The sequence below is a fragment of the Cololabis saira genome, chromosome 20 (genome assembly GCF_033807715.1).
Source record: "Cololabis saira isolate AMF1-May2022 chromosome 20, fColSai1.1, whole genome shotgun sequence".
Taxonomy (NCBI): Eukaryota; Metazoa; Chordata; class Actinopteri; order Beloniformes; family Belonidae; genus Cololabis; species Cololabis saira.
Genome location: NC_084606.1, coordinates 10,462,336 through 10,490,143, shown reverse-complemented (window position 1 = coordinate 10,490,143; position 27,808 = coordinate 10,462,336). Strand labels below are relative to the sequence as shown.

Below are 27,808 nucleotides of genomic sequence, written 5' to 3'. Positions count from 1 at the left end.
GCAGGAACAAAACCAAACACGGCTGTCCTTGACTGCATCATTATGATACCCAAACTGGCTGACTGTAAACCAGGCCCGTGTCAGGAAGACAGAACAGCAGACCTCCAGAATCTGGGGTTAACGCCAACAGATGGGTGCTGCAGGGGTCCATGTTGAAAACACGGTACAATAATCCCTGTTTTTTTGCGGGGGTTACATTCCAAAAAGAACCTGTGATAAGTGAAATCAGCAAAGTAGCAACCTTTTTTTCTTTTTTCACAATTATTAAACAAGATCAGATCAGCCCCGCCCCACCACGACCCGAGTAATTGGATTTGAACGGGAGAAAATTAAAAATGATTATGAAAAAAAATACAATAAGTACAGTAGGACAAATTGTGACTGGCGTGTATTCCACTGCTCTTCTGATGCCGCTGCATCCGGACTCGCTCTGTAGCGTCTTTTTCTTCTAAAGCTCGTGGTGCAGGTGTGTTTTTTCCAGAGAAGAACATAGTTACGGGTTGTTGTTGTTGACGCTCTTTTTTTCTTCTGGGCAAAAAGATTCTTATAAACCGACATTCCACCATGGATTATATTTGAGAACTGTAATGAACGATTCATTAAAGGGTCCCGTTCTTGAGCTGCTGCTGAAGTTCATTGGCCGTTCTCAGCATTGTTGCTAAGCAACCAACGTTATTGACACAGGAAGTGAAGAAGCGGGGAGACTGTTCAGCCAATCAGAATGCAGAACACGATGCATAATGTAAATCTGTGAAGCAGCGAGACCGTGAAAGGTGAAACGCGTTATAGCGAGGGATTACTGTACCACCCCACGGGGACAAGCTGTTCAATACGTTCAATAACCCGGTCACTTCTAGAACGGTTGATGGACTCCATCTTCCCCACCCGTGGTCCGCCGGCTGAGTTCAGCAGGACTTACAGCGTCGGAGCTCCTGAAGTAGAGTCTGTAGTTGGTGATCAGCACTTTGCCCTTCACAGCGCCATTGAACGGACAGATGTAAATGATGTCTTTATCTGAAAACACACAAGTAAAGACAGAGTCATCTGACCTCTCCTCCACCATCTCCTCCATCAACAAGTTCCAACATCAAACTGTGCCATTATTAACTGAACAGACGTGCTTTGTGAAAACCTAACACCACCCATGACTCCCTCAGCAGGAACAACCAGAACTAGGGTGTTTCTGTACGAGGGTGCGAGTCCCTCGTGTGGTAGCGGACCAGTTCTGGCTCACTCTTCTGTAGAACGTGGTTTCAGTTGGTTGAAACTGGTTTTAAACGGCTCTCCTCAGGTCCTATCACAGCCCTTGGATCAGGTCGTGGTCTTTGGACCAAAATCACCAAATTTTGACCAATCGAACATCTTGATTCATTTTTTGTTTCAGGGATTCTGAAATGACGCTGAAGTTCACTGCTGATTCACAGCTGTGAAAAACTGTCTAATAGGGCTGGGCGATATATCGATATTTTAATATATATCGATATATTTTCAAACGCGAGATGATGCACAACTGTGAACTTCAGGCGGAAAACTCTGCCTGTTACTGTCTACATTGTATTAATTGCACAGCATATTTTAATTTAATTGTTATGCAGGAAAGGGATATTTGTTTTATTTTATTCAAGAAGCATTTTTATTCTATATATGCAGGCAGTTTATTTTTATTTCATTTGTTTTATAAATTTTGATATTGTGCAGACCTCTGTTAATAAAGGTACCTGTATGACATTTGGCACGACATTGTATTAAAACTGACTGTTTTTTTAAGGGTTTGCCTCAGAAAAAAATGAAGCTAACAGAGATGCTATGCTATAATGCTTTGGGGGAAACCCCAATTATGGCACAGAAAAAATATCGATATATATCGAGTATCGCCATTCCGCTAGAAAATATCGAGATATGACTTTTGGTCCATATCGCCCAGCCCTACTGTCTAAACTGGAAATAAAATGAAAGGGGTCTGGTCTAAAATCCAGTGGAATGGCCATTTAGCCTTCTGGTAAAAGACAGGCAGGTCTGAAGATGATTTGCTCCTGTGTTTAAGATCATTTCCTGTCATATGACCCAGTCTCAGACAGATGTCCTCACATTTGCCTGGAGAAGACTCAGAGGAGATTGCCAGGCATCCAGGTCTAGACCGTCACTCATCCCCGACCAATCTTGATAGTGGCTCGGAGGTGTTTAGTTTTCTATAAACATGGCTCTGGACATTGAGACCGAACATCACTACTTTGGTCTCATCTAGAGCATAGCTTACTTACAGACTTGTTCAGTGTTTTTCCAAAACTTTGGGGTGAACTTGCTTGGATGTCCGCTTTTGTTAGTCTTGATCATTTTTAATCTTTTTGACTTGTGGATAATGCCTCTCACCTAACAAATGTTTGAAAATGTCTTGTAAAATGTTCATGAACGGTCTCACAGGTGTTTGTAAATGGCCTAACGAATGTTCGTAAATGGCCTAACGAATGTTCGTAAACAGCCTAACGAATGTTCTTAAACGGCTTAACGAATGTCCGTCAACGGCCTTACAAATGTTCGTAAATGGTCTTATAAATGTTTGTAAACCGTCTCACAGATGTTCGTAAATGGCCTAACAAATGTTCGTAAATGGCCTTACAAGTGTTCGTAAATGGCCTTACAAATGTTCGTAAATGGCCTAACAAATGTTCGTAAATGATCTAAAAAATGTGCATAAATGACCTAACAAATTTTCGTAAATGGCCTAACACATGTTCATAACTGGTCTAATAAATGTTCATAAACAGGTCTCACAAATGTTTGTCAATAGCTTTATAAATGTTCGTAAATTGACTTATAAATGGTTTTGTAATCATCCCAGACCGATGGGTAATAGGCCTCGTAATAGGCTTTCATCCTTGGCATTTTGTTACAAGTCACCCGATTACTCCAGACCAGCCATCTGACGTCTTCACTCATAGTGGTGTTTGCACTATGTTTTTTAAAGCATTTATGGCTCTAGTGATCTTTATTGACAGTAAGTGACATGGTGGCAGCGAAGGTCCACAGGCCCGGACCAGAAACCGTGTCCAACCAGATGATCGACGACAGTTGTACGTTTGATTGGCAGCGCCTGGCGCTTAGCCTCTTCATGTATGTGGAAGCAGTCTGGGTGGACGTAGTCCTGCTACTGCACATTGTCTCAGTGTTTCAGCACAGTTATACCACGTCTTGTTAGGGCCCGAGCACTGACAGTGCGAAGGCCCTATTGTATCTGTAGGAATTGTTATTATTATTCTTCTGATGAAAGGAGGGCCTTTTTGCCCCCCTAAACGTGCCCCAAAAGTCACCAAATTTTGCACGCAAGCCAGGCCTGGCGAAAAATGTGATATTTAATGGTTTGCATTAATGTGCGTGGCCTAATGGCTCAATAGCGCCCCCTAGAAAACTTTGTGCCTCAAGCCCCACAATACGGTTTGAAGTACATGCACAGAAATCGGTACACACCTGTATCATGTCGCAACTTAAAGAAAAGTCTCTTGGCGTCATGTCCGAAACCAAACAGGAAGTCGGCCATTTTGAATTAATAGTGTAATTTTGGCGCAATTTATGCAATTTCTTCGGCCGCTTCTTCGCCCAAACCATATATACATCAAAATGTGCGTCTCGATCCTGCGACGATGTGCATTACTTTTCTCAGTCAAAAGCGTTGCCATGGCGACGATAGACGCCAAAAAGCGTGCCCCCCCTTCATCTGATTGGTCGATATTTGATAGTTCCTACTTTCTGCCATAACTTGAATGGTTTGATATACAGAGTCGTGGCTGGTGTCATCCGCTAAATGTCCAGGCCTGAAGAATCTACATGCAAGTCATACAAGCTTCCACTGCAGCACGCCTGAACGTGCACAAGTGTGCGAGGGCCCGTTCATCGCTGCTTGCAGCTTTAATTGTTTTTGTTGTTGCATTTACTTTATTTTAAGACCTGATAACAACCAGAGTACCTTTTTATGTCCTGATTTGTGTTATTTTAGAACTGAATGGGGCATGACTTTCTGTTTCGCATAAGTGTATCTTCCTGTTTTTGGTTCAGTATTGGTTTTCAGCACATGCACATAAGAGGAAGCAGAATTAGAGAAGCGAGCAGCAGCGGGAGGCTATAAAAACCCTCCGGGTGTACGAGATGAGTAAGAACACACAGCAAGCTGCTCCGGCTGTGTGAGGGGGGGGTGTTGATGCTAGAGCTGACCGCTGAATCGCTAAAAAGGTTCCAGCACCAGAGAACACGGATGGGATTATTTGTGAATAAAACTGCTGAAAATTGGGTTTGTCTGAACTTCGGTTCTTCACTCACCTGTGATTCTGTCCTCTCCCGGTAGTAGAGTCACATCAGCTAAGAACTCCATTTTCAGAGCTTCTCTGGGAGGCTGAAAAGAAAAAATACCAAACATATATTTGTAAAAGAGGCCCATTAAAAGACATGAAGCAGACTTAAAGCAGATTTAAATCAGTCAAATCTGCTTGTGGTCCAGTTGCAGAAGTCATCAATCCAAGACATATTTTCTTCTGCCAACACTCTCAGGGTGTTGTGGTACCGAGGAAACCAGGTGATGAACGGTTCCAGGTGATGAGGGGTTCCAGGTGAGGAACGGTTCCAGGTGAGGAACGGTTCCAGGTGAGGGAGGGTTCCAGGTGAGGAACGGTTCCAGGTGATGAACGGTTCCAGGTGAGGGAGGGTTCCAGGTGAGGGAGGGTTCCAGGTGAGGGAGGGTTCCAGGTGAGGGAGGGTTCCAGGTGAGGGAGGGTTCCAGGTGAGGGAGGGTTCCAGGTGAGGGAGGGTTCCAGGTGAGGAACGGTTCCAGGCCGAACGGTTCCAGGCGAGGAACGGTTCCAGGCGAGGAACGGTTCCAGGCGAGGAACGGTTCCAGGCGAGGAACGGTTCCAGGTAATGAGGGGTTCCAGGTGAGGGAGGGTTCCAGGTGATGGAGGGTTCCAGGTGATGGAGGGTTCCAGGTGATGGAGGGTTCCAGGCGATGGAGGGTTCCAGGCGATGGAGGGTTCCAGGCGAGGAAGGGTATCAGGCGAGGAACCGTTCCAGGCGAGGAAGAGTTGCAGGTGAGGGAGGGTTCCAGGCGAGGAAGGGTTCCAGGCGAGGAAGGGTTCCAGGCGAGGAACGGTTCCAGGTGAGGGAGGGTTCCAGGCGAGGAACGGTTCCAGGTGAGGAACGGTTCCAGGTGAGGAACGGTTCCAGGTGAGGGAGGGTTCCAGGCGAGGAACGGTTCCAGGCGATGGAGGGGTCCAGGCGATGGAGGGGTCCAGGTGATGGAGGGTTCCAGGTGAGGAACGGTTCCAGGTGAGGGAGGGTTCCAGGTGAGGGAGGGTTCCAGGCGATGGAGGGTTCCAGGTGATGGAGGGTTCCAGGCGAGGAACGGTTCCAGGCGAGGAACGGTTCCAGGCGAGGAACGGTTCCAGGCGATGGAGGGTTCCAGGTGAGGGAGGGTTCCAGGCGATGGAGGGTTCCAGGCGATGGAGGGTTCCAGGTGATGGAGGGTTCCAGGCGAGGAACGGTTCCAGGCGAGGAACGGTTCCAGGCGATGGAGGGTTCCAGGTGATGGAGGGTTCCAGGTGAGGAACGGTTCCAGGTGAGGAACGGTTCCAGGTGAGGAACGGTTCCAGGTGATGAAGGGTTCCAGGTGATGGAGGGTTCCAGGTGATGAAGGGTTCCAGGTGAGGAACGGTTCCAGGTGAGGAAAGGTTCCAGGTGAGGAACGGTTCCAGGTGATGGAGGGTTCCAGGTGATGGAGGGTTCCAGGTGATGGAGGGTTCCAGGTGATGGAGGGTTCCAGGTGATGGAAGGTTCCAGGTGAGGGAGGGTTCCAGGTGAGGGAGGGTTCCAGGTGAGGGAGGGTTCCAGGTGATGGAGGGTTCCAGGTGAGGAACGGTTCCAGGTGAGGAAAGGTTCCAGGTGATGGAGGGTTCCAGGTGAGGAACGGTTCCAGGTGAGGAACGGTTCCAGGTGAGGGAGGGTTCCAGGTGATGGAGGGTTCCAGGTGATGGAGGGTTCCAGGTGATGGAGGGTTCCAGGTGATGGAGGGTTCCAGGTGAGGGAGGGTTCCAGGTGAGGAACGGTTCCAGGTGATGGAGGGTTCCAGGTGAGGAACGGTTCCAGGTGAGGAACGGTTCCAGGTGAGGAACGGTTCCAGGTGAGGGAGGGTTCCAGACGAGGAACGGTTCCAGGCGAGGAACGGTTCCAGGTGAGGAACGGTTCCAGGTGAGGGAGGGTTCCAGGCGAGGAACTGTTCCAGGCGAGGAACGGTTCCAGGCGATGGAGGGGTCCAGGCGATGGAGGGGTCCAGGTGATGGAGGGTTCCAGGTGAGGAACGGTTCCAGGTGAGGGAGGGTTCCAGGTGAGGGAGGGTTCCAGGCGAGGAACCGTTCCAGGCGAGGAAGAGTTCCAGGTGATGGAGGGTTCCAGGTGATGGAGGGGTCCAGGTGATGGAGGGGTCCAGGTGATGGAGGGTTCCAGGTGATGGAGGGTTCCAGGTGATGGAGGGTTCCAGGCGAGGAACAGTTCCAGGTGAGGGAGGGTTCCAGGTGAGGAACGGTTCCAGGTGAGGGAGGGTTCCAGGTGATGGAGGGTTCCAGGTGAGGAACGGTTCCAGGCGATGGAGGGTTCCAGGCGAGGAACAGTTCCAGGTGAGGGAGGGTTCCAGGTGAGGAACGGTTCCAGGTGAGGGAGGGTTCCAGGTGATGGAGGGTTCCAGGCGAGGAACGGTTCCAGGTGATGGAGGGTTCCAGGTGATGGAGGGGTCCAGGTGATGGAGGGGTCCAGGTGATGGAGGGTTCCAGGTGAGGAACGGTTCCAGGTGAGGGAGGGTTCCAGGTGAGGGAGGGTTCCAGGTGATGGAGGGTTCCAGGTGAGGAACGGTTCCAGGCGATGGAGGGGTCCAGGTGATGGAGGGTTCCAGGCGAGGAACGGTTCCAGGCGATGGAGGGGTCCAGGTGATGGAGGGTTCCAGGTGAGGAACGGTTCCAGGTGAGGGAGGGTTCCAGGTGAGGAACGGTTCCAGGTGAGGGAGGGTTCCAGGTGATGGAGGGTTCCAGGTGAGGGAGGGTTCCAGGTGAGGGAGGGTTCCAGGTGAGGGAGGGTTCCAGGTGAGGGAGGGTTCCAGGTGAGGAACTGTTCCAGGTGAGGGAGGGTTCCAGGTGAGGGAGGGTTCCAGGTGAGGGAGGGTTCCAGGTGAGGGAGGGTTCCAGGTGAGGGAGGGTTCCAGGTGAGGGAGGGTTCCAGGTGAGGAACGGTTCCAGGTGATGGAGGGTTCCAGGTGATGGAAGGTTCCAGGTGAGGAACTGTTCCAGGTGAGGGAGGGTTCCAGGTGAGGGAGGGTTCCAGGTGATGGAGGGTTCCAGGTGAGGAACGGTTCCAGGTGAGGAACGGTTCCAGGTGAGGGAGGGTTCCAGGTGAGGGAGGGTTCCAGGTGAGGGAGGGTTCCAGGTGAGGAACGGTTCCAGGTGATGGAGGGTTCCAGGTGAGGAACGGTTCCAGGTGAGGAACGGTTCCAGGTGAGGGAGGGTTCCAGGTGAGGGAGGGTTCCAGGTGAGGAACGGTTCCAGGTGATGGAGGGTTCCAGGTGAGGAACGGTTCCAGGTGATGGAGGGTTCCAGGCGATGGAGGGTTCCAGGTGAGGAACGGTTCCAGGTGAGGAACGGTTCCAGGTGATGGAGGGTTCCAGGTGATGGAGGGTTCCAGGTGAGGGAGGGTTCCAGGTGATGGAGGGTTCCAGGTGATGAAGGGGTTCCAGGTGATGGAGGGTTCCAGGTGAGGAACGGTTCCAGGTGATGGAGGGTTCCAGGTGATGGAGGGTTCCAGGTGAGGGAGGGTTCCAGGTGATGGAGGGTTCCAGGTGATGGAGGGTTCCAGGTGATGGAGGGTTCCAGGTGAGGAACGGTTCCAGGTGAGGAACGGTTCCAGGTGAGGAACGGTTCCAGGTGAGGAACGGTTCCAGGTGAGGAAGGGTTCCAGGTGAGGAACGGTTCCAGGTGAGGAACGGTTCCAGGTGATGGAGGGTTCCAGGTGATGGAGGGTTCCAGGTGATGGAGGGTTCCAGGCGAGGAACGGTTCCAGGTGATGGAGGGTTCCAGGCGAGGAACGGTTCCAGGCGAGGAACGGTTCCAGGCGAGGAACGGTTCCAGGTGAGGAACGGTTCCAGGTGAGGAACGGTTCCAGGTGAGGAAGGGTTCCAGGTGAGGAAGGGTTCCAGGTGAGGAACGGTTCCAGGTGATGGAGGGTTCCAGGTGATGGAGGGTTCCAGGTGATGGAGGGTTCCAGGTGAGGAACGGTTCCAGGTGAGGAACGGTTCCAGGTGAGGAACGGTTCCAGGTGAGGAACGGTTCCAGGTGAGGAAGGGTTCCAGGTGAGGAACGGTTCCAGGTGAGGAACGGTTCCAGGTGATGGAGGGTTCCAGGTGATGGAGGGTTCCAGGTGATGGAGGGTTCCAGGCGAGGAACGGTTCCAGGTGATGGAGGGTTCCAGGCGAGGAACGGTTCCAGGCGAGGAACGGTTCCAGGCGAGGAACGGTTCCAGGCGAGGAACGGTTCCAGGCGAGGAACGGTTCCAGGTGAGGAAGGGTTCCAGGTGAGGGAGGGTTCCAGGCGAGGAACGGTTCCAGGTGATGAGTGACTACGTTTACGTGCAGTCAAAATTTGGGTTATTGCTAATATTCCGGTTACTGAAACATTCAGAATATTCCGTTTCCATGCGTGAGCAAACAGGGCTATCCCTGTATACAGGGTAATTAATAATTCGGAATATCTCCATCAAAACAGCGACGCACGGAGAACATCATGACACAATTCCCGTAATTTCTGATTTTCTTCCTGTATCCAAATTCAAAACAAATGCTGCTTCACGCAACTTTTCGCTCACCTTCTTGTAAATCTTGCTATCCCGGTACTTTCTACCGTCTACAAATGCCAAAATGTTCATATCCTTCATTACATTTATAAAGTGATTAGTCTCCTCCTCACTCCAAAAGTGTGGTGTGGTCTTGCGTTTCTCCGTGTTTATAAGAACTTCTTGGACTCAAAAGACCAACAATCCTTGCGAAAAGAGCATGCGCAGAAAACAAATTCATGTTTCGTTTGATGGGGATATTCCGTTTGGCGTTTACATGACCAAATATTCGGGTTAGAAAAGGAGTAACCCAGGGGTCATATTCAGGTTTTTAAAAACCGGAATATGAGCAAATTCGGGTTATTCAAAGGGGTTATTGGTGTTTACATGGCCGTGCACAACCGAGTTATTGCTAATATTCCAGTTTTAAAAGGGTTATTGACTGCATGGAAACGCAGTCAGTGGTTCCAGGTGATGAAGTTCTGGATTCCCGTCCCGCCCAGGTTCTGGACTCTGCATATCTCTGTATGTCCGCTAGGAAGGAAAATCTCGGCAGTGGCAACCGACAAGAACGTAACAAAGAGAGAGACCATGTGAGACGGACCAAACCAGAGTCCTGCTGTCCCGCCACTGTAAGCTCAACGCCTACACAAGGACCCTGTGGGCTAAAACCGTTGCTGATAACAGCCAAACACATCTGGAACAGAGCTGTGGGACCTCAGGACATATTTGGTCTGTCCCAGATGCCTCTGAGCCCAGAGATGTTGATGACAACTCCAGTCAAGGACAGTAAGGACATACTTTGGGAAAGTAATCCCTCGTCCATGTGCTTCTATCAGCTGCTGAAGAATAACGTTCTGGATCCAGTTCCACCTGAGGGGAATCGCAGTCGCCCATTTTAGACTTCCTCCCTTGTCCTGTGGACTCTCTCCAGGTTCCCTAAATGGTTTAATGATATTGTCCATTGCAGAAAGAGCAAACTGCACGTGTGCCATCTTTGATTGAGGAACTTGGTTCTCAGAGTATCAGGTTTACTGTTTTTTTTTTTTTTTTTTTATATTTTTTTTATCCCCGATTTTTTACCCATTTCATCACCCAGTGCTCATACCTAGACAGTCCTTGGCATTGTTCCCCTCTGCCAACCCAAGGAGGGCCCTACACTGAGCTCAGGTCTCTTATCCTGAGGAGTGATGGACCGCTTCTTTTCACCAGACAGGATGAGGATTCTCCGGCCGAACGTAGCGCGTGGAAGGATCACGTTATTCCGGCCGGATCCTCCCCACCCCATCTGGCGCCCCGGTTGGCCGAGGGGGCATGTGTAGCCCAGGACTGTTGCATGTTTTTGTGAGGGTAGCTCCCATAGCTACCCAAGGGAACAGGGGGAGAACATGCAAACTCCACACAGAAAGATCCTTTCGCCAACCCCACCCAGGGTGTGGGCACTGAAGTCATGGGAGAACTAACACGCACTTCAGCGCCCACAGCGTCCCCGGCAGGAATCGAACCCAGGACCTTCTTGCTGTGAGACGGCTGCACTACCAGCTGCGCCACCGTGCCCCCAGGTTTACTGTTTTTGTATCAAATCACCACAACAAACACCTGCTGACGTCTATTTAAAATAAAATAATTACTTTGGGTGCTTTCACACCTGTGGCCCGTTTGTTTTGTTCCGATTCAGGGTCTAAATCGATACAATTGTTCCGTTTCTCGTTCATGGGGTTTGTGTTCACAAGGCAAACGTTTGTATCGTTTCAAAGCTGATAACAAATGCCATGCGCGAAGCAGCTGCTCTCTGATTGGTCAAATGAATGCGGAAGGAGTTTCCTCTTCCGCACCCCGGGATAAACAACACACCCCTTTCAGCACAGCACAGACCGCAGCCGCCGGCTTTAGGCTGATTTATGGTTCTGCGTTACACCAACGCAGAGCCTATGGCGTAGGGTAGGCTCTGCGTCGATTTAACGCGGAACCATAAATCAGGCTTTACCCATTCATGTATGTGCTACCAGCGCAGAGCGGAGCTCAAAGGCGGACGAGAGGCCGCCTGCCGCAGGGTTTGCGCTGCGCAAACCCTGCCCGAATTGAAAATGTTTTAATTTCACCGTGCCGCGCTGGGACGACATTTTGTGCCGTTTTAGAGCACGATTGCTGTGTTCACATATACCAAACATTCCGATCTTTAAGGGAAAATGTTCCCTGTTCCAGAACAACTGCTCCAAACGGGACAGGTGTGAAAGCACCCTAAGTGTCCTTTTCGCCTCATTACAAGCTCTTTATTACCTTGTGTTCAGTTCTTTTAGTTGCAGGCGTTAAGATAGTTGTATAGTCTGCAAATAAATACAATTCTAACCACATTTAGATCCCTAAATGACTCTTAAACCACCTGCAAAGCAGCTTAGCTTAGCTTCAATGGTAATATTGTCATAAATGGCACATAAGTGACACCGATGTCAGGTGTGGATTACACAGGGACGAAGACAGACAGACGGACTTACACTGCGGATGTGGGGGTCCAAGGCGTTGGAGTTGTAGACTGAGACTGGTGAGGCCATCGCTCGCCGAGGGGGGTCCACAGGCTGCAGAAGAGAAACCGGGAGCGTTAACAGGGTCATGGGAGCGTAGTCGGCGCAGTTGGACCATGACAACATTTCAGAATAAAAAGACGACAGCGGTTCCATGCTCTGGAAGAGACATGTCACAGTAGGGTCAATATAGGCAGGGAAGGGTTGTGGTTCGGATCATTGTCCCGTCACAGGACCCAGTTTCTAATTCAGTTCAAATACATTTAAAAAATAATTTATTAACCACTGAAAGGAAAGGAATTATTGCAGTTGTTTTTAACGATTTAAGTCTTTTCAGAGATTCCTTGTAGGGGTTTATTGCTGTGGGCACGAAGGATCTCCTGTAGAGATCTGAAGGATCTCTTGTAGAGTTCTGAAGGTTTTCTTGTAGTGGCTGCCTTTTAAGATTTAACGCTCTCAGGCAGAGCTCTGGGGTTGTTGTTTTTTTTTCATGGGGTTAATTTGAAAGATTAGAGGCGGTGTTCTCAACTGTTTCTAATTATGACTTATCATTTTCACTGTACGATGTTGTTTGGAGTGGTTTATGCATTTACAGATTCTTGTGCAGCAACAATTGCTTCTCTAGATCAGTTCATCAACAATTACCTGCAACTGTCTGAATCTATCCTAAGCGAGGGGATACTTAGTAATGCCCATATGTTGTTGTGTATGTTGTTTTTTTAATATTGCTCTTTTTTTTTTTTAACAAATGATTGCACAATTAAAAAGGTTATATGCTGTTGTTTATTTGAGGTTGTATTTATTAAAGACTAACTCAGATACATTTTGAAAAGATCATCAAAAGATTCATTTCTAATGGAAACTCAGTTTCTGAAGTGTTTTTTTTTTCGTTAAAAGGCTGTGAAATATAAGTTGCTGTTTTTTAAAAAGCTGTGAGGTTTTAAAATACTGATTCAAGGTCTGTCTTGATAACTGGTAATAAAATCATGAAGATATACGTCATTTGTCAACTTTTGAACCGAATAACTTGTGTCTTTACAACCACAGATAACTGATCTGATTGCATTTTTCTGACGTTTTCTAGGTTGTTTGTTTGTCCATGTCCTGGTCCATTTGTCCGTGTTGTATAAAAATGTCTTACACGCCTATTTTCTGAATCAGGAGAAGATTCTGAACACTTGCTGGTTTAAAAAAGCAGCAGTTTACATGTTGGTATCAGTTCATTTCAGATCTGAGGAAGTACTTCTAAAAATAGACCATGAAACCAGGTGGACACATCAGTGGCAGGTGTGTCTGTGGTTATTTCACAAGTTTATGGGTCTGTGGAAGGCAGTGATCAGCAGCTTTCTGTCCGAATATAAAAGCAATTACAGCGAAAACAAGGGAAAGCCGACTTATTGCAGTGAAAATGCCAGAAAACGGGTTTATTACAGCAAAAACAACAGCAACATGTTTATTGCAGTTAAAATCACAGAAAACTGATGTATTGTAGTGAAAACGACAGAAAAATGGTTTATTACAGCAAAATCAACCAAAAACACAGTTATTGCAGGGAAAACAGCTGAAAACTGGCTTATTGTTGTTAAAACTAGAGATGCACCGATCGATCGGCAACCGATCGGTGTTGGCCGATAATGCCGCTATCGGTTTTGATCGGAGTTCTCAAAATAATAGTTCAAAACAGGCCGATCAGATGATGTTTACAACAACAAACCGCCGACAGGTCTGCTAAGTGGGCGTGGCCGTCTCTAGAAGCATCAACACTGAAAATGGCGTCGCCAGTATGGGAGTTTTACAATGTCCGACTAGGACAACAAATTTGCAGTTTGCAGGGTGTGCAAAGGAGAGACCCCCAAGGGGAATGTTATAAAATAATTTCAACACCACGAAGCTCATAAGACATTTGAAAGTTTCTCCCATCAAGGAGGATATTGAGTTTTCAAAGTTGGCTGCCTCTAAGGCAGAGAAAGAAAAGGAGCTATAAACGACAAAAATGAAATCATAATTAAAGCTGGATTCACAGGGGCTGGGGTCGCACTCACATCCACCAAACTGAAATGAGAAGAACCACCTTCAGACCAGCGGCTTCTGACTGCAGACCTGACCCCAGACCTGACCCCAGCGGACAAACCTCAGCCACTTTTAGCCGTACAGACACAGATGTATGTGCTGGTTAAGTGTTAACGTTCAGCGTGCTGCCACCACAAGAGAGAACGATGAAGAGCTGGCCTTATGTGGGAACAGCAGAGATGGTGCACGTCGCGGGACGCACACCGTCAGCTGTAAATATAGCCACACATCCCGGTCATGTGGGAATTCTTTGGATGTTCCGGTCAGGAAGCTCTGTCGGGCCTCTGCAGCCGGGTCCTGCCCAAAGCCTCTGTCCTGCACCGGGAGACTTCACGTTAACGGTCCTGGTAATCCGCTCTGGACCCAGTCAGTCCATCAGACACGGAAAGATCCGGTAAACCCTTCCATACGTCGGGAACAGGAACGGGAACAGGAACAGGTCTGGTCACGCACAAACCACGAATGGCTAAAACGCTCCGAATGCTGATAAGAATACTGGGACCTGGGATTTTGACCTGAAATGATGAAAATTATCTTGAAGTTAAAGTTTTTTCGTCACTGAATGAAAGTAGAGTATTCCCTCGCTATAACGCGGTTCACCTTTCACGTCTCGCTGCTTCACAGATTTGCATTGTGCATCGTGTTCTGCATTCTGATTGGCTAAATAGTCTCCGCGCTTCTTCACTTCCTGTGTCAATAACGTTGGTCGCTTAGCAACAGAGCTGAGAACGGCCAATGAGCTTCAGCGAGCAGCTCAAGAACGGGACCCTTTGATGAATCGTTCATTACAGTCTCAGATATAATCCATGGTGGCATGTCGGTTTATAAGAATCTTTTTGCCCAGAAGAAAAAAAGAGCGACAACAACGACACATAACTATGTTCTTTTCTGGAAAAAACACACCTGCACGGCGGGCTTTAGAAGAAAAAGACGCTACAGAGCGAGTCAGAATGCAGCAGCAGTCAGAAGAGAAGGGAAATACGCACCAGTCACAATTTGTCCTACTGTAGCCTACTTATTGTATTTTTTTTCATAATCATTTTTCATTTTCTCCCGTTCAAATCCAAATAATGGGGTTGCGGTGGGGCGGGGCTGATCTCCGCAATTTGAAGCCTTGTATAATAATTGTTAAAAAAAAAAAAAAAAAAGGTTGCTACTTCGCGGATTTCACCTATCACGGGTTCTTTTTGGAACGTAACTCCTGCGAAAAACGAGGGATTACTGTATTAAACCTCTGAAATTGTCTCCCTCCGTTACAATCTGAAGCGTTTCTCACAGATTTGACTTCATGAAGTTAAAAATTAACACTTTACAAAGTCAACATTGAGGTTTCTTTCGGCCTCCTTCTTCGTTCTCACTAGCTGATGGTCGCCTGCAGAGATGCTCGGGGGCGAGGTGCGTTTTACATCCAGGGACGACCAGTCAGAAACTCTAAACTCCTTCTGCCTCACACGTATTCCTATAGCCGAGGGTTTGCTAACTTCTAACTTTTCATGCCACCTATTTTCTTTTGTTTCATTATTTTGTTTTTGCTCACTAGATTTCATTTTTCATGTCAAATATTATTTTTGGTCGTTGGTTTTTATTCTTTTATTGTAATTTTCTGTCAAATTGGTCTGATTCACCGCACGAATCGGCACAGATTACTTTTTTAATACTGTATTTGTATATAATATATAAATAAATTTGCCTTGCCTATAGTGTAAATGTTTTTTTTCACTTGAGGACTAGTTGGTGCAGACCCATGAGCTCAGGTTATTCTCTATTTAACTTTGATCAGATCACTTCCTCCTTCCAATCTCTGACCACACGGTCCGACTTAAAAAAGAACTGACAATTTCACACTTCAACTCATTTCTTCTCACGCTCCAATTTCCTTCAGTCTCGTGCACGTGCTACACCAGTTCAGTCACACAAACGTCACGCAATATCTATTTATTTGCAATTTTATTCATATGGAATTTCAGAGCTTCTAAAGACAATTTCTGAACATATGACGACAGAAATTCAAATTTCTTTCCTCAAAAATGTGCAAATATTTACAATTTCAGACTATCAAGTCAGAATTTTAGTTGTCTAAGCCAGAAAATGACAAATTTGGAAGTCAAATTTTCTGAGTTCATAAATTTGTATTATATTTGTATTTATAGTCACAATTTCATTTTTCTTGATAATCTCTGATGTCATGAACTGAGAAATGTTTGACTTTTAAATTTCTCCTTACCCTGTGTAATCTCTACGGAAGAGAGAGCCAGGCAGGAGAAAAATAAAAATAATATTTTAGAGGAGGAAGATTTATTTTTCATTATGCACTTCGAGAAAAAAGTTGAAATGTGGAGAAAAAAGTTGAAATGTCGAGATTAATGTTGAAGTACAATTTCGAGAAAAAAGTCGAAATGAAGAGAAAAAAGTTGAAATGTCGAGATTAATGTTGAAGTACAATTTCGAGAAAAAAGTCGAAATGAAGAGAAAAAAGTTGAAATGTCGAGATTAATGTTGAAGTACAATTTCAGGGAAAAAATCAAAATTTTCGTGAATAAAGTTGAAATGTTGAGAAAAAAGGTGAAATTTCGACTTTATTCTTGAAATTGTATTTCAACATTAATCTCGACATTTCGACTTTTTTCTCTAAGTGCACAATAAAAAAAAAATCTTCCCCTCTCAAATATTTTTTCTCCTGCATGGCCCTAATAGTCTTCCGTAAATCTCTCTTGTCTCCTTCCAGAGGCCTATTTTGATGAACATAATGTTAACAAAAGCATCATGGTACAGGGACCACGCCCAGCCACACCCACCAGGAAGTAGTTTCACGTGGAAACTTTCCATGGTCAACACAGAACACAAGAAGATCCCAGCTTTTACAGCCTAATTAAATGATAATATATATAGTAATCAATAATAAAAAAGCGCTGCGCAACATCAAACAATGTAAAGAAGTGCAGGCACCAGAGTGCACACATCTCTCAGTAGCACCAGCAATGAAAACAACAAAACCAGCAGAAGAAAATCACGGATTTCCTTTTCTGTCATCGCAGGAAAATTGAAAAGATTTCATTCACTGGCTGAATCTAAAATTCCCACCACTGAACAGGCGACACGTCTCTGCCGTTACCAAAACATCTTCTCAATCCGTTTGATGAAACTGGACCTGCTGAAGGTCAGTTACCAGGGTTACAGCTCAGCTTCATCTCCAGCTGGACATGTGAGACGTCATTAGAAAGACCAACCAAGAAGCAGATAAGAGTAGGCCTGTGTTGAAAAGATCGATTTTCTGATTCTAAATTGATTCTCATATTAATTCCTAAAAATCGATTCATATGTCTAAAGATCAATTTCCCTCATCTTTACATTATAACTTTTGGTATTTTTTTGTTTATGCCCAAAAAAGGAATGTTTTGTTGGACACGAGAATAACTACTGCCATGTTTTTGCCTTTAAATATGTTTAAAGGTGTGAAAACATTAAAGATTTCAGTTATAATTGCATCAATTGTCTATATTTCTTTGCTTTATATACAGGACTGTCTCAGAAAATAAGAATATTGTGATAAAGTTCTTTATTTTCTGTAATGCAATTAAAAAAAAACAAAAATGTCATACATTCTTTCATAACAAATCAACTAAAATATTGCAAGCCTTTTATTATTTTAATATTGCTGATCATGGCTTACAGTTTAAGATTCAGATTCCCAGAATATTCTAATTTTTTGAGATAGGATATTTGAGTTTTCTTAAGCTGTAAGCCATGATCAGCAATATTAAAATAATAAAAGGCTTGCAATATTTCAGTTGATTTGTAATGAATCCAGAATGTATGACATTTTTGTTTTTGTAATTGCATTACAGAAAATCACAATATTCTAATTTTCTGAGACAGTCCTGTACTGTCTTGGGGTTACATTTGCATAAATCGCTAAAAACCAAATTTTCAAAAATGAAAAACCGAAAAACAACGAAAATGGAAATAAATTTAAATGGAATGTGGGAAAAAATAAAACAGATTTCATACGTCTCTGTTTGCTGCCCTGGATCTGTTTGGTAATTCTGACCCACGATGTTTCTGAAAGCAGTTCTATCAGCATTCTGGGAGCTGATTGGTCCTTACAGCATCATTAGCTGCAATACTTGCTGTTTAATCTCAATATAATACTAGTATTAATATGTTGCAGAACTACACAGTCATATAATTCATGCAACAGATCAAAAACAGTTTTAGTAACACTAACCAATCGATTCTGAATCTTAAGAATCGGAATCGAATCGATTCTTGACATTTGAATTGATCCCCAGCCCTAGACAATAGAGGACAGATGTTTGTCCACAGTTCCTGGAGCCATCAGGATCTGACGGATCAACGCCGCTCTTCACTGATATTTGCGGTATGCAGAGCTTTCACACACACATTCACAGCCTGGCCAGGGCCGACCTTGTCACTCCAATCAACCTCAAGATGTTTTTATAAAAATGCTACTCGCACAATTATACTTTTCAGATTCTGCCATGCATTATCTATATCCATTTATTCCAACTGTACAATAATTAGTAGAAAACAATATAGTCTTCCTTCAAACCCATTATTCCTTCAGTTAAAACTGTTGAGATTTCTTGAATTATTGGACCACAGAATTCTGCAAATTACGTGGAAAGCTCATAAGAACATTTTGCCAATCAATATACAGAAAAAATGTGAAAAAGAGAAAATAAGGGAAAAGAGATCTTTAAAAAAAACTAAATTCAGGACAAAATTAATGGAACGTTGTGTTTCTGTAAAAGGTATCAGTTTATGGAACAATCTGGATACAGAAGCCAAATAATGCAAATCAAACATTACATTTAAAAGAATAATAAAAGCCAATTTGATGAAGAAATATCATGATAATTGTTATGTTAGGTGGGTTTTATTTTTTTCTCACTCTCTTTTTAGCACTATTGTCATATTTTTTTTCTTTGAATCAAAAAAAATACGACGATCTGTGTTTGACGACAGCTATTTTGTGTTATTTTATAACTTTGTTGTATTTTTGCTTTTATTTTTTTGTTCATTTGTTTTTTTTTGTTATTTTGTTTTTAAATGACATTGATTGGAAAGTATTTCTTTAATTGTGTAATTTGTATTTTTTTATTACATTCATTGAAATTTGATTTCTTAGGAAAAAGGGACAGATAAAATAAGCTTTCTCTTCCCTTTCATTCAAGGAAAGAGATTTTTTGTAATTATATTGAACTGTTTGGTTTTCTTTTAATGAATGAAATAAAGAAAAAAATGAAATGAAAATGAACTGCATCGCTGGAGTGAAGACTCGCGGACCTTTTTACTCCCCATGATGTTTTTTGACCTTAGATTGTACAAAGAACTTTCTTATTTATTAAAAAAGTTTAATTAATTTTAGTTTTTCTCCAGATTTTTGGAACTAGCAGTGAAAACTACAACCATCCAGTTATGATGTTCCTGGAAATAAAACCTCATTTGTCAGTATTACAGGCTTTTAAACTGACCCTTTGACTCACAACTACCGTAAAATAAATAAATACACAAATAAAAATGTTCAAGTGCATGAGATGAATGTAATAAACAAAATAGAATAGGATAGTTTTTGTCGACTAAACTTGTGACCCGTCGTAGTTTTTGGTTTATTTTTAACAATCTAACCTATAACATCATGATGTTTGATATAAATTGTCTTACGCTCATCAATATTGAACAACTAGTTTTAGTTGGGAGGAGGAATTCCTTTTTCCTCTAAAAAGGATCTTGTTAATTCAGAGTAAGTCTTGTTGGTTTACGTTTGAATTTGTTAACTGCTATTAACTTTATTTCACAATAGTTCCTCTGCTGCATTCTTCAGTTCGACACATTTGGTAAAAATGCATGTATTTTTATTGAAATAGTTTCTTGACTGCACTCATATAAAACACGTTATCGGCCACAGCAGATAACACAACACGTACAAGTGTTTCAGGAACATATTTCTCTCTATAAATAGAGGAGGTGGAAATGCTGGATCACGCTGCCGCACGTCTTCACCTTTGATGGCAGAACTTTAACCCGCACTTGTGCCCCGACAGTCGACTGTGTCCTCCTGAGTTCTGAGTTTTACAATGTCCGAATAGGACAACAAATTTGCAGTTTGCAAGGTGTGCAAGGGAGATAGTCCGAGGAGGAATGTTATAAAATAATTTCAACACAACGAAGCTGATAAGACATTTGAACGTTTCTCACACGGAAGATATTGAGTTTTCAAAGTCGGCTGCCGCTAAGGCAGAGAAAGAAAAGGAGCAACACTGCTAACTAGGCTGTAACAGAGACTTATAAACGACAGCAACAACAGCAAGTAAAATAAGGAACTACATCGTAAGGTAATTGATTCCTAAGCCTTGATCATCAGCCGCTTTCTGTTGTAGAAGGGATCGGGTTTAAAGGCGTCGTTAGCTGCTTGGATCCCGGTACGAGCAGCCGAGTCGTTAATATTTCACTAACGAATGTCCGCCGGAGTTTTACTAGACTATATACAGTCACATCCACAATCTTACCCGGGACGAAAGTCGTGTCAGTCGGCTTCACGAGTGACATTTGGAGCTCTAGTGTGAAGAGTTTTCTCACACGCGGCGGATGCTATCGCTAAAGCTTTAGCAAACCTTAATAATTCAAAATGAATGTTTTATTTTAAGATGTATTCCTTTTTCCTCAGGAAAACTAAGGTCTATAGTTAACGACTTGTATCAACTCTAAGAAAGTGAAAGATCTACTGTTGTCTGTGTTGGTGTACATGTTGTGTTGTACACATTTATTACTACAGGAAAGCTTAAGTTAATAAGCTACATGAGTCTGAATCATCTCTCTAGAGTGAAATATTGCACTTGGCCTCAGCCTGAAATAAGACAGACAATTCTCAATACTTTCTAATCTCCTAATTTTTATACCTAATAATACAATGTCAGTGTTGTGTACATGAGACAACACTATTGACGAATTTATGGATTTCACACTGTGATCGGTGATCGGCAACATCGGGATCGGCAGATACTGATTTTGGTGATCTGCCCTCAAAATCCTGATCGGTGCATTTCTTATTATGATGGGAAGCTTTGACAGTTTTCAGAGACAGGTGTTTGCAGGCTGTTTTTACTCCCAGTCGTGTCTCGGACCTGGTGATAATCAGATTCATTGATCTACCTGGGGACCTGGGGCCTCATTTATAAAGCTTGCTTGCGCACAAAACAAGGCTTGAAAGATGCGCAAGTCACCTTCCACGCAAAGGGTTGGGATTTAAAAAGAAAAAAACTAACCGAAAAATCTGCGTATCTCTACGGCAACCCTGACCCTCCCGTAGGAACATGCTTAAGATATGGGGAACTGGCGACGCAGGCGGTGAGGTGGTGAAATGAAGCCAGATTAATGTCATACTTTTAATAATGTCATCACATATCAGACTTATAATATACAGTAATGGCGCTGATCGTGTCCCTCTGTGTTTGAAGCACAGCGTCAGTCAGGACTCTGGTGCTGCTGCTGCAGCCGCAGTGCCAGGACACGCCGGGAACCTCCTTCACCCACCGCAACAAATGAGGGGCTCCGTAGAGCGTTTAGGGGCTCTACGGAGCCCCTAAAGGGACACAGATTTTTTTTATATATAAAATGAGTTTTACGCGCGCGTGAAACCTTTACGTGCGGGTGTAAGCCTAAATTATGGTTCCGCGTTAAAGTGACGCAGAGCCTACGCCGTAGGGTACGCGGCGACGCGCACCTACGCCGTAGGCTCTGCATTGGTGTAACGCGGAACCATAAATCAGGCTTGAGCAGCACTGAGGGAAGAGGGGAGGAGGGAGTGCGGGGCTGCCGGGCCGTTCTCGCATCCCCTTCGCACAGTGTCTTGATGATTTGCAATTACAGGCTGAGCCTACCGTTAGTTTTTAAACTGTAAAAAGTGGGGGGGACAAAAACATGATTTTGAAAAGACGGGGGGACATGTCCCCCCTGTTGCGCCGGGGAACTCACGGCTTTCCGCGCAGCAACGGCGTGCTGCCACTCACTCGCTTTATTTTATACTATTTATATACTTTTTCTACTTTTACTGTGACCACCAAATAATGTGGTTTTCGTGTCCTCCACATCATCCACAACATCTCCCCACTCAGTCTCCGTGAAATTTAGTGGCACGGTGGCTCGACACGTTCATTCATCCTGACGCACAAACAGGCTGCAGGAAGCCGCTGCGCATGCTCAGCAGGCTCATTTATATGCAAATACTACTTTGCATTGCCCATATATGGTAAAAAGTGTGCGTGTAGAGGGCGGGATATGAGGCGAATTCAGCTGCGCAACCTTCCAGCTGGACTGTGATTTATAACGCAAACATTGCGTGCAAGTGTGCGTGCACACGGTTTTATAAATCAGGATTTTTTTTTGCGCCCGCCATTTTCGGCTTTTGGCTTTACGTGCACTTTTAGTATGAATCCTGCGCATTCTTTTATAAATGAGGCCCCTGGCCCTTAAACCCAGAGGACACGCTGACTTTTCATCAGGGAAAACATCGCTTTCAACATTTCACATGACGACATTCCCTTTCTATTGATCTGAGTGCATGAGGGATGCTGGAACCCACTGAGCCGGATAACCCTGTGTGAGGACCTGGTACCGGTCCAGATAGTAAAGGAAGAAGAAAGAGGCGGCGGATATGTTTGGTTTTAACTAAAAGAAAAGGGAGAAAAATGTCACAAGTGTGGGAGCATTTCAAGCTGGACACCAAGGCGAACACTGTTGCATGTCTTCACTTCACTGTGTGGACCATCACCCGGGACAAGGTAAAATTAAGTTAATGTAGCGCTAATTAATGAGATTAACGTTATGGTACCTTGCTTACATAACGTTAGCCCTGTGGAGGGCTAGGTTTCTATTAATTATGACGACTGTCGATGCGTGGCTAACGCATTTAATCTGTAAAAACACAGAGCTGTAGAGTGATGAGGGCGAAAAATAAAAACGTAATAAAGTAACTAGGTAGTTGTCAATGTTAGCTCTGTAGTCATTGATGGATAAAACATCAAGTAGCGCTGGTGCCTAATGTGCTCCAATACAGCAGGGCTCAGAATTTTATTTTGAACACCGCCAAAACTCAAAATCTTATCAAGACTTTAACTTAAAACTTAACTAGAACTTAAAATTTGCTTGACACAAATGAAAGTTCAATTGAAACACGTGGGAGAAACACCTAACCTTTTAAGTGATGTGTGTTATCAAGTGTAATGGCATTTTTAGGTTAGAAATAAGAACATTTCTTGGTATGATCCTTAGTTTTTTGAGAGAAGGCAGGGAATTTGGTCAACTGAATCTACTGTATTATATAATTTAGTCCTTAGAACCTGCCGGTGTTCTGCTAATCCTTGCTACTGTACCTGCCGAGAAATGCTACTTTGTGGTTGTTAATATGGGATGTTGAGTATTTGATCCTTCAAAATAAACCACCCATGACATGAATTGTATTACACTTAGTGAACATTATACGATAAAGAGAAGGAAAAAAAAACAATTCTATGGCTTTATTCGATATTCATTCAGTCATTGGCCTTTATTTACCCAGGCAGGTCATTAATAACCAGTGTTGTCCCGATCGATCGGGCCCGATCAAGGCATTTTCAAAACATCGTATCGGCCAAGAAAGTATCGGGACATACATAGTTATTAATGTTTTTAATATATATTAAATCGTTTTATATCTTGTTGCATTAACGTCACTTCCGGTCGGCGGCCGGAAGTGACGAAGTAAGCAAAACTAACATGGTTTATATCTTTGAATTTTGACATTTTATATATGTTCATGTTGCATTAAGCTGCTGCTATTCATTTCATGCCATTCAGAATGTTGCACTATGGTTAAGCCAAAAAAGTATTTAAATTTTCTTGTGATTGTGAGTTTGACTGGATGTCATTCAACTACCTCTTTTGAAGTTAAATTTATTTATTTAGTTATTGCACTATTCTGCACTTTTTGTTTTCGTTTACAATTTCATGTTTTTACATTTTGTGGCACCAGTGCTGATAAGCTTTGTTGAAATATATGTCCATGTTGTTCTCCAATGGACAATAAAAGAAACTTGGGATAATTTAGTTTTAGTCCTCTTTTTTTTTTTATTCATTGCCAAAATGTATCTGATCGGGAAAAAGTATCAGAAATGTATCGGGAGCCACAAAAAGTGATCGGATCAGGAAAAATCGGGATCGGCAGATACTCAAACTCAAGTGATCGGGATCGGATCGGGAGCTAAAAAATCCTGATCGGGACAACCCTATTAATAACACATTCTTATTTACAATGATGGCCTGGCAAGCGACAAGGACCACTTGGGGGAAAAGGACGTGTAAAACAGTAGCTCTACAAAAGGTAGAAAACCATTAGGTAGCATTTTTTGGCAAAGCAGTAAAAATCAGCAGAACACCGGTGTTCTGCCACTCCTTGCTACCTGTCGAGAAATACTACTTTGTGGTTCTGCGCATGCGCACAGTGTATTTTCAAAGTTTGATTGGCACGTCCATGATTTCTTGCACGATGTAAAATTGATAACATGGGAGTATTTGATCCTTCAAAATACACTACCCATGACATGAATTGCATTACACTTTGTGAACATTATACGATAAAAAGAAGGGAAAAAAAACAATTCTATGGCTTTATTTAATATTCATTCAGTCATTGGCCTTTATTTACCCAGGCAGGTCATTAATAACACATTCTTATTTACAATGACGGCCTGGCAAGCGACAAGGAAGTGGGCTAGGGAGTAAAACACAGTAAAATAGTAGCTCTACAAAAGGTAGAAAACCATTAGGTGGCATTTTTTGTCAAAGCAGCAGAAACGGTCGGAGCAGCGGAGAGAACTTTCCCAACTTGGCCGCTCCAGCAGCAGCAGCAGCTGTGGAGTTGCACCAGGAAACGGGCCTACGCGGAACACACACATTTCCCGGCCGTTTCTGGCCCGCAGGGGCCGGGAACCGGCAGCAAAGCTCTCCGCGGGACACTAGCTCGACACTCCGCGGGCCTCGGCGCGGCCAAATGTCTCCACTTACCCGCAAAAGTGCGATTTTCCCGTGGAGAAGAGTAAATGTCGCTCTGTTTCCCTCAGCCTGCAGCAGGAGCTCTGGACGTCACGTGACAGGCTGTCAGGGCGGGGATTGGCTGGGTGTCAAGTGGGAGCTCGCAAAGGCTGCCGGGAAGTGTAGTTTTTAGGTGTGGAACTTTGCTGCGAGCCGTCTGTAGACTGTTGCACAAATATAAATGACAGGGATTTGAATTATTCCATACAGGAGCTTCTAAAAGATTTACTTTGTTGTTACAATTGTACGAAAGAGTATTAGGCATTAGGCCAGGCAGGAGAAAAATACAAATTAGATTTTAGAGGAGGAAGATTTTTTTTTTCATTATGCACTTCGAGAAAAAAGTCAAAATGTCGAGAAAAAAGTCGAAATGTCGAGAAAAAAGAACTGACAATTTCACACGTCAACTCATTTCTTCTCACGCTCCACTTTCCTTCCGTCTCGTGCATGTGCTACACCAGTTCAGTTACGCAAACGTCAAGCAATATCTATTTATTTGCAATTTTATTTATTTGCAATTTTATTCATATGCGATTTCAGAGCTTGTAAAGACAATTTCTGAACATATGACGACAGAAATTCAAATTTTTTTCCTCACAAATATTTACAATTTCAGACTATCAAGTTAGAATTTTAGTTTTCTAAGCAAGAAAATGGAAAAATGTGGAAGTCAAAATTTCTGAGTTCATAAATTTGTATTATATTTGTATTTATAGTCACAATTTCATTTTTATTGATAATCTCTGATGTCATGAACTCAGAAATGTTGACTTTTTAAATTCCTCCTTACCCTGCGTAATATCTACGGAAGAGTATTAGAGCCAGCCCAGGCAGGAGAAAAATAAAAATAATAATTTAGAGGAGGAAGTAGGGCTGTTCGATTAATCGATTTTAAATCGTAATCGCGATTATGTAATTAGAACGATGTTAAAACGTGAAAATCGTAAAATCGATTTTTTACTTTTTTTTTTTAACTTGTCTGCACACATATTAATGATTGATGGAAATACCTCTCAATACAAGCAAATGTAATGACTGACATTACACACTTCTACCTCCTTCATGGGTTGCATTATTATTTAGCATGCAAAGACCCAGTTTAGTTTAATTTGAAAATGTCTTGTTTTATTTAATTGGAAATATAACTTACTGTATGTTTGCAAGTGCTGATTTGCTGATTTTTTTTTTTCCAGAGATAAAACTTTATATTTTATTATATTTTTTAAAACTTTTTTTCAACTTATTTTACAGAGTTTTGCACTTTATTAATTCATTTTTGGTTTAATAATAGCAAAGTTTGCACTTAAAGCCCAATGGGGCAAATGTTCAATAAAAAAACAGCATATTTGAAATCATTTCTTTTCCTTTTGTCAATTCACAAAATAATCGTAATCGTAATCGAAAATCGGATTTTGAGAGAAAAAAATCGAGATTTTATTTTTGGGCAAAATCGAACAGCCCTAGGAGGAACATTTTTTTTTTCATTATGCACTTCGAGAAAAAAGTCGAAATGTTGAGAAAAAAGTCGAAATGTCGAGATTAATATTGAAGTACAATTTCGAGAAAAAAGTCGAAATGTCGAGAATAATGTTGAAGTACAATTTCGAGAAAAAAGTCGAAATGTTGAGAAAAAAGTAAAAATTTCGTGAATAAAGTTGAAATGTTGAGAAAAAAGGCGAAATTTCAACTTTATTCTTGAAATTGTATTTCAACATTAATCTCGACATTTCGACTTTTTTTCTGTACATTTCAACTTTTTTTTTTGAAGTTCACAATAAAAAAAATCTTCCCCTCTCAAATATTTTTTCTCCTGCATGGCCCTAATACTCTTCCATAGAATTGTACTTGTCCCAAGGCTATATTTAAATAGAGTAGTCAAAACAATTGCACACTATGAAAATTAAATTTAAAATGCCAAACAAAAACTCAATTCTTGTATAGTCTTTGAATTTAAACTATAACAGTAGAAATAACTTGCAAATCTCCTTGTTGTTGCATGATTTTGTTTATAGCGTGTCTCTCTAATAAACAGTAATGTGCTTGATTGTGATTTTTGAAAACCGCGCAAAGTTACACTAGTGATGGATAAGCCCTGAGTGCATGCATTGTGACGTAGAATTGTCAAATTGGTTTGATTCACTGCACGAATCGGCACAGATTACTTTAGTAATACTGTATTTGAGCCAGTCTTTGTACGTTTTGACCGTATGGAAACTTAATTCTTGCCATTGTAAGAATGAGATGTACCTGCTGTACTCTACTGCCCTTACTTTTTAACAACTTGTGCTTTTTATTATTTTACCTCTTTTCTCATCATTTTATTTCATTTTATTTGTTATTTACTGTTTAATTGTGTCTTGCCGCTTTTCATGTTGATGTAAAGCACTTTGAATTACCTTGTGTTGAATTGTGCTGTACAAATAAACTTGCCTTGTCTTCTTGATTGTGATGTTTCAGGAGACTGCAGTGTGACCCATGTGACCATGTAACACTCTGCTAATCCCAGTGCTCTGGTTCTGCTCTACTACTGTACAGACACAAGTAAAGAGTGCTGTATCCAACCTTACAGCCTTATCCAGGACTGCACTGCCCCTCACTGGCGACTGTCAGTTCTGCTTGGAAACGAGACCAAACCCTCCTCGTGTGACGATGAGAAATGACTCACCCCTCTACAATGTAAAGTTGTTACGTCTTTGTTAGAGTGAGAGCCTGTACAGGTGTGTGCGTCCACCTGCTGCCATTCTTCACATGTTTGGGTCCCAGCTTTGATTGTTTTTGCACATCAGTCAGAAATCCAGCCACCAGTTGTTGTTCCTTATGACCAGAGTTGGGTAGTAACGAGTTATATTTACTCCGTTACATTTACTTGAGTAAGTTTTGGGAAATGTTGTACTTTTAGGAGTAGTTTTGAATCACTATACTTTTTACTTTTACTTGAGTAGATTTGTGAAGAAGAAACTGTTACTCTTACTCCGCTACATTAGGCCACGTTGAGCTGTTACTTTTCTTTTATCCCTTTTATCCAAGTATGTGTCAATCTCATGACATCACTGAGTGATTCTTTGGGAAAAATGTTTGTTTTTGCATGTTTTTTCACATTTACACAGACTCAAACACACACAGAGTTTCTATGAGTTCATGGTTCTAGTTCTGCCTGCGGAGCCTGGTTAAAAATTTTGTGCTACTTGTGCATTTTTTTATTCTGTTATTATTTTATTTATTTTATTATTTATTAAAGTACTTGAATTTACTTTAAGATTAATTTAAGCTAATTTATT

General features: G+C 43.1%; 1 protein-coding gene across 1 annotated transcript in view; it reads right to left on the bottom strand.

Moving 5' to 3' along the window:
• mtm1 (myotubularin 1) overlaps window positions 1-24,580 on the bottom strand; it is a 51,587-nt gene extending 27,007 nt beyond the window's left edge. Inside the window, exons 1-4 of the mRNA XM_061710680.1 lie at window positions 24,504-24,580; window positions 11,346-11,426; window positions 4,312-4,384; window positions 920-1,014 (exon numbers count right to left, since the gene is read on the bottom strand). Coding sequence (XP_061566664.1) covers window positions 920-1,014; window positions 4,312-4,384; window positions 11,346-11,402 — 225 coding nt within the window. The 5' untranslated portion in view covers window positions 11,403-11,426; window positions 24,504-24,580. The remainder of the gene's footprint in view (window positions 1-919; window positions 1,015-4,311; window positions 4,385-11,345; window positions 11,427-24,503) is intronic.
• Window positions 24,581-27,808: the final 3,228 nt, after the last annotated feature.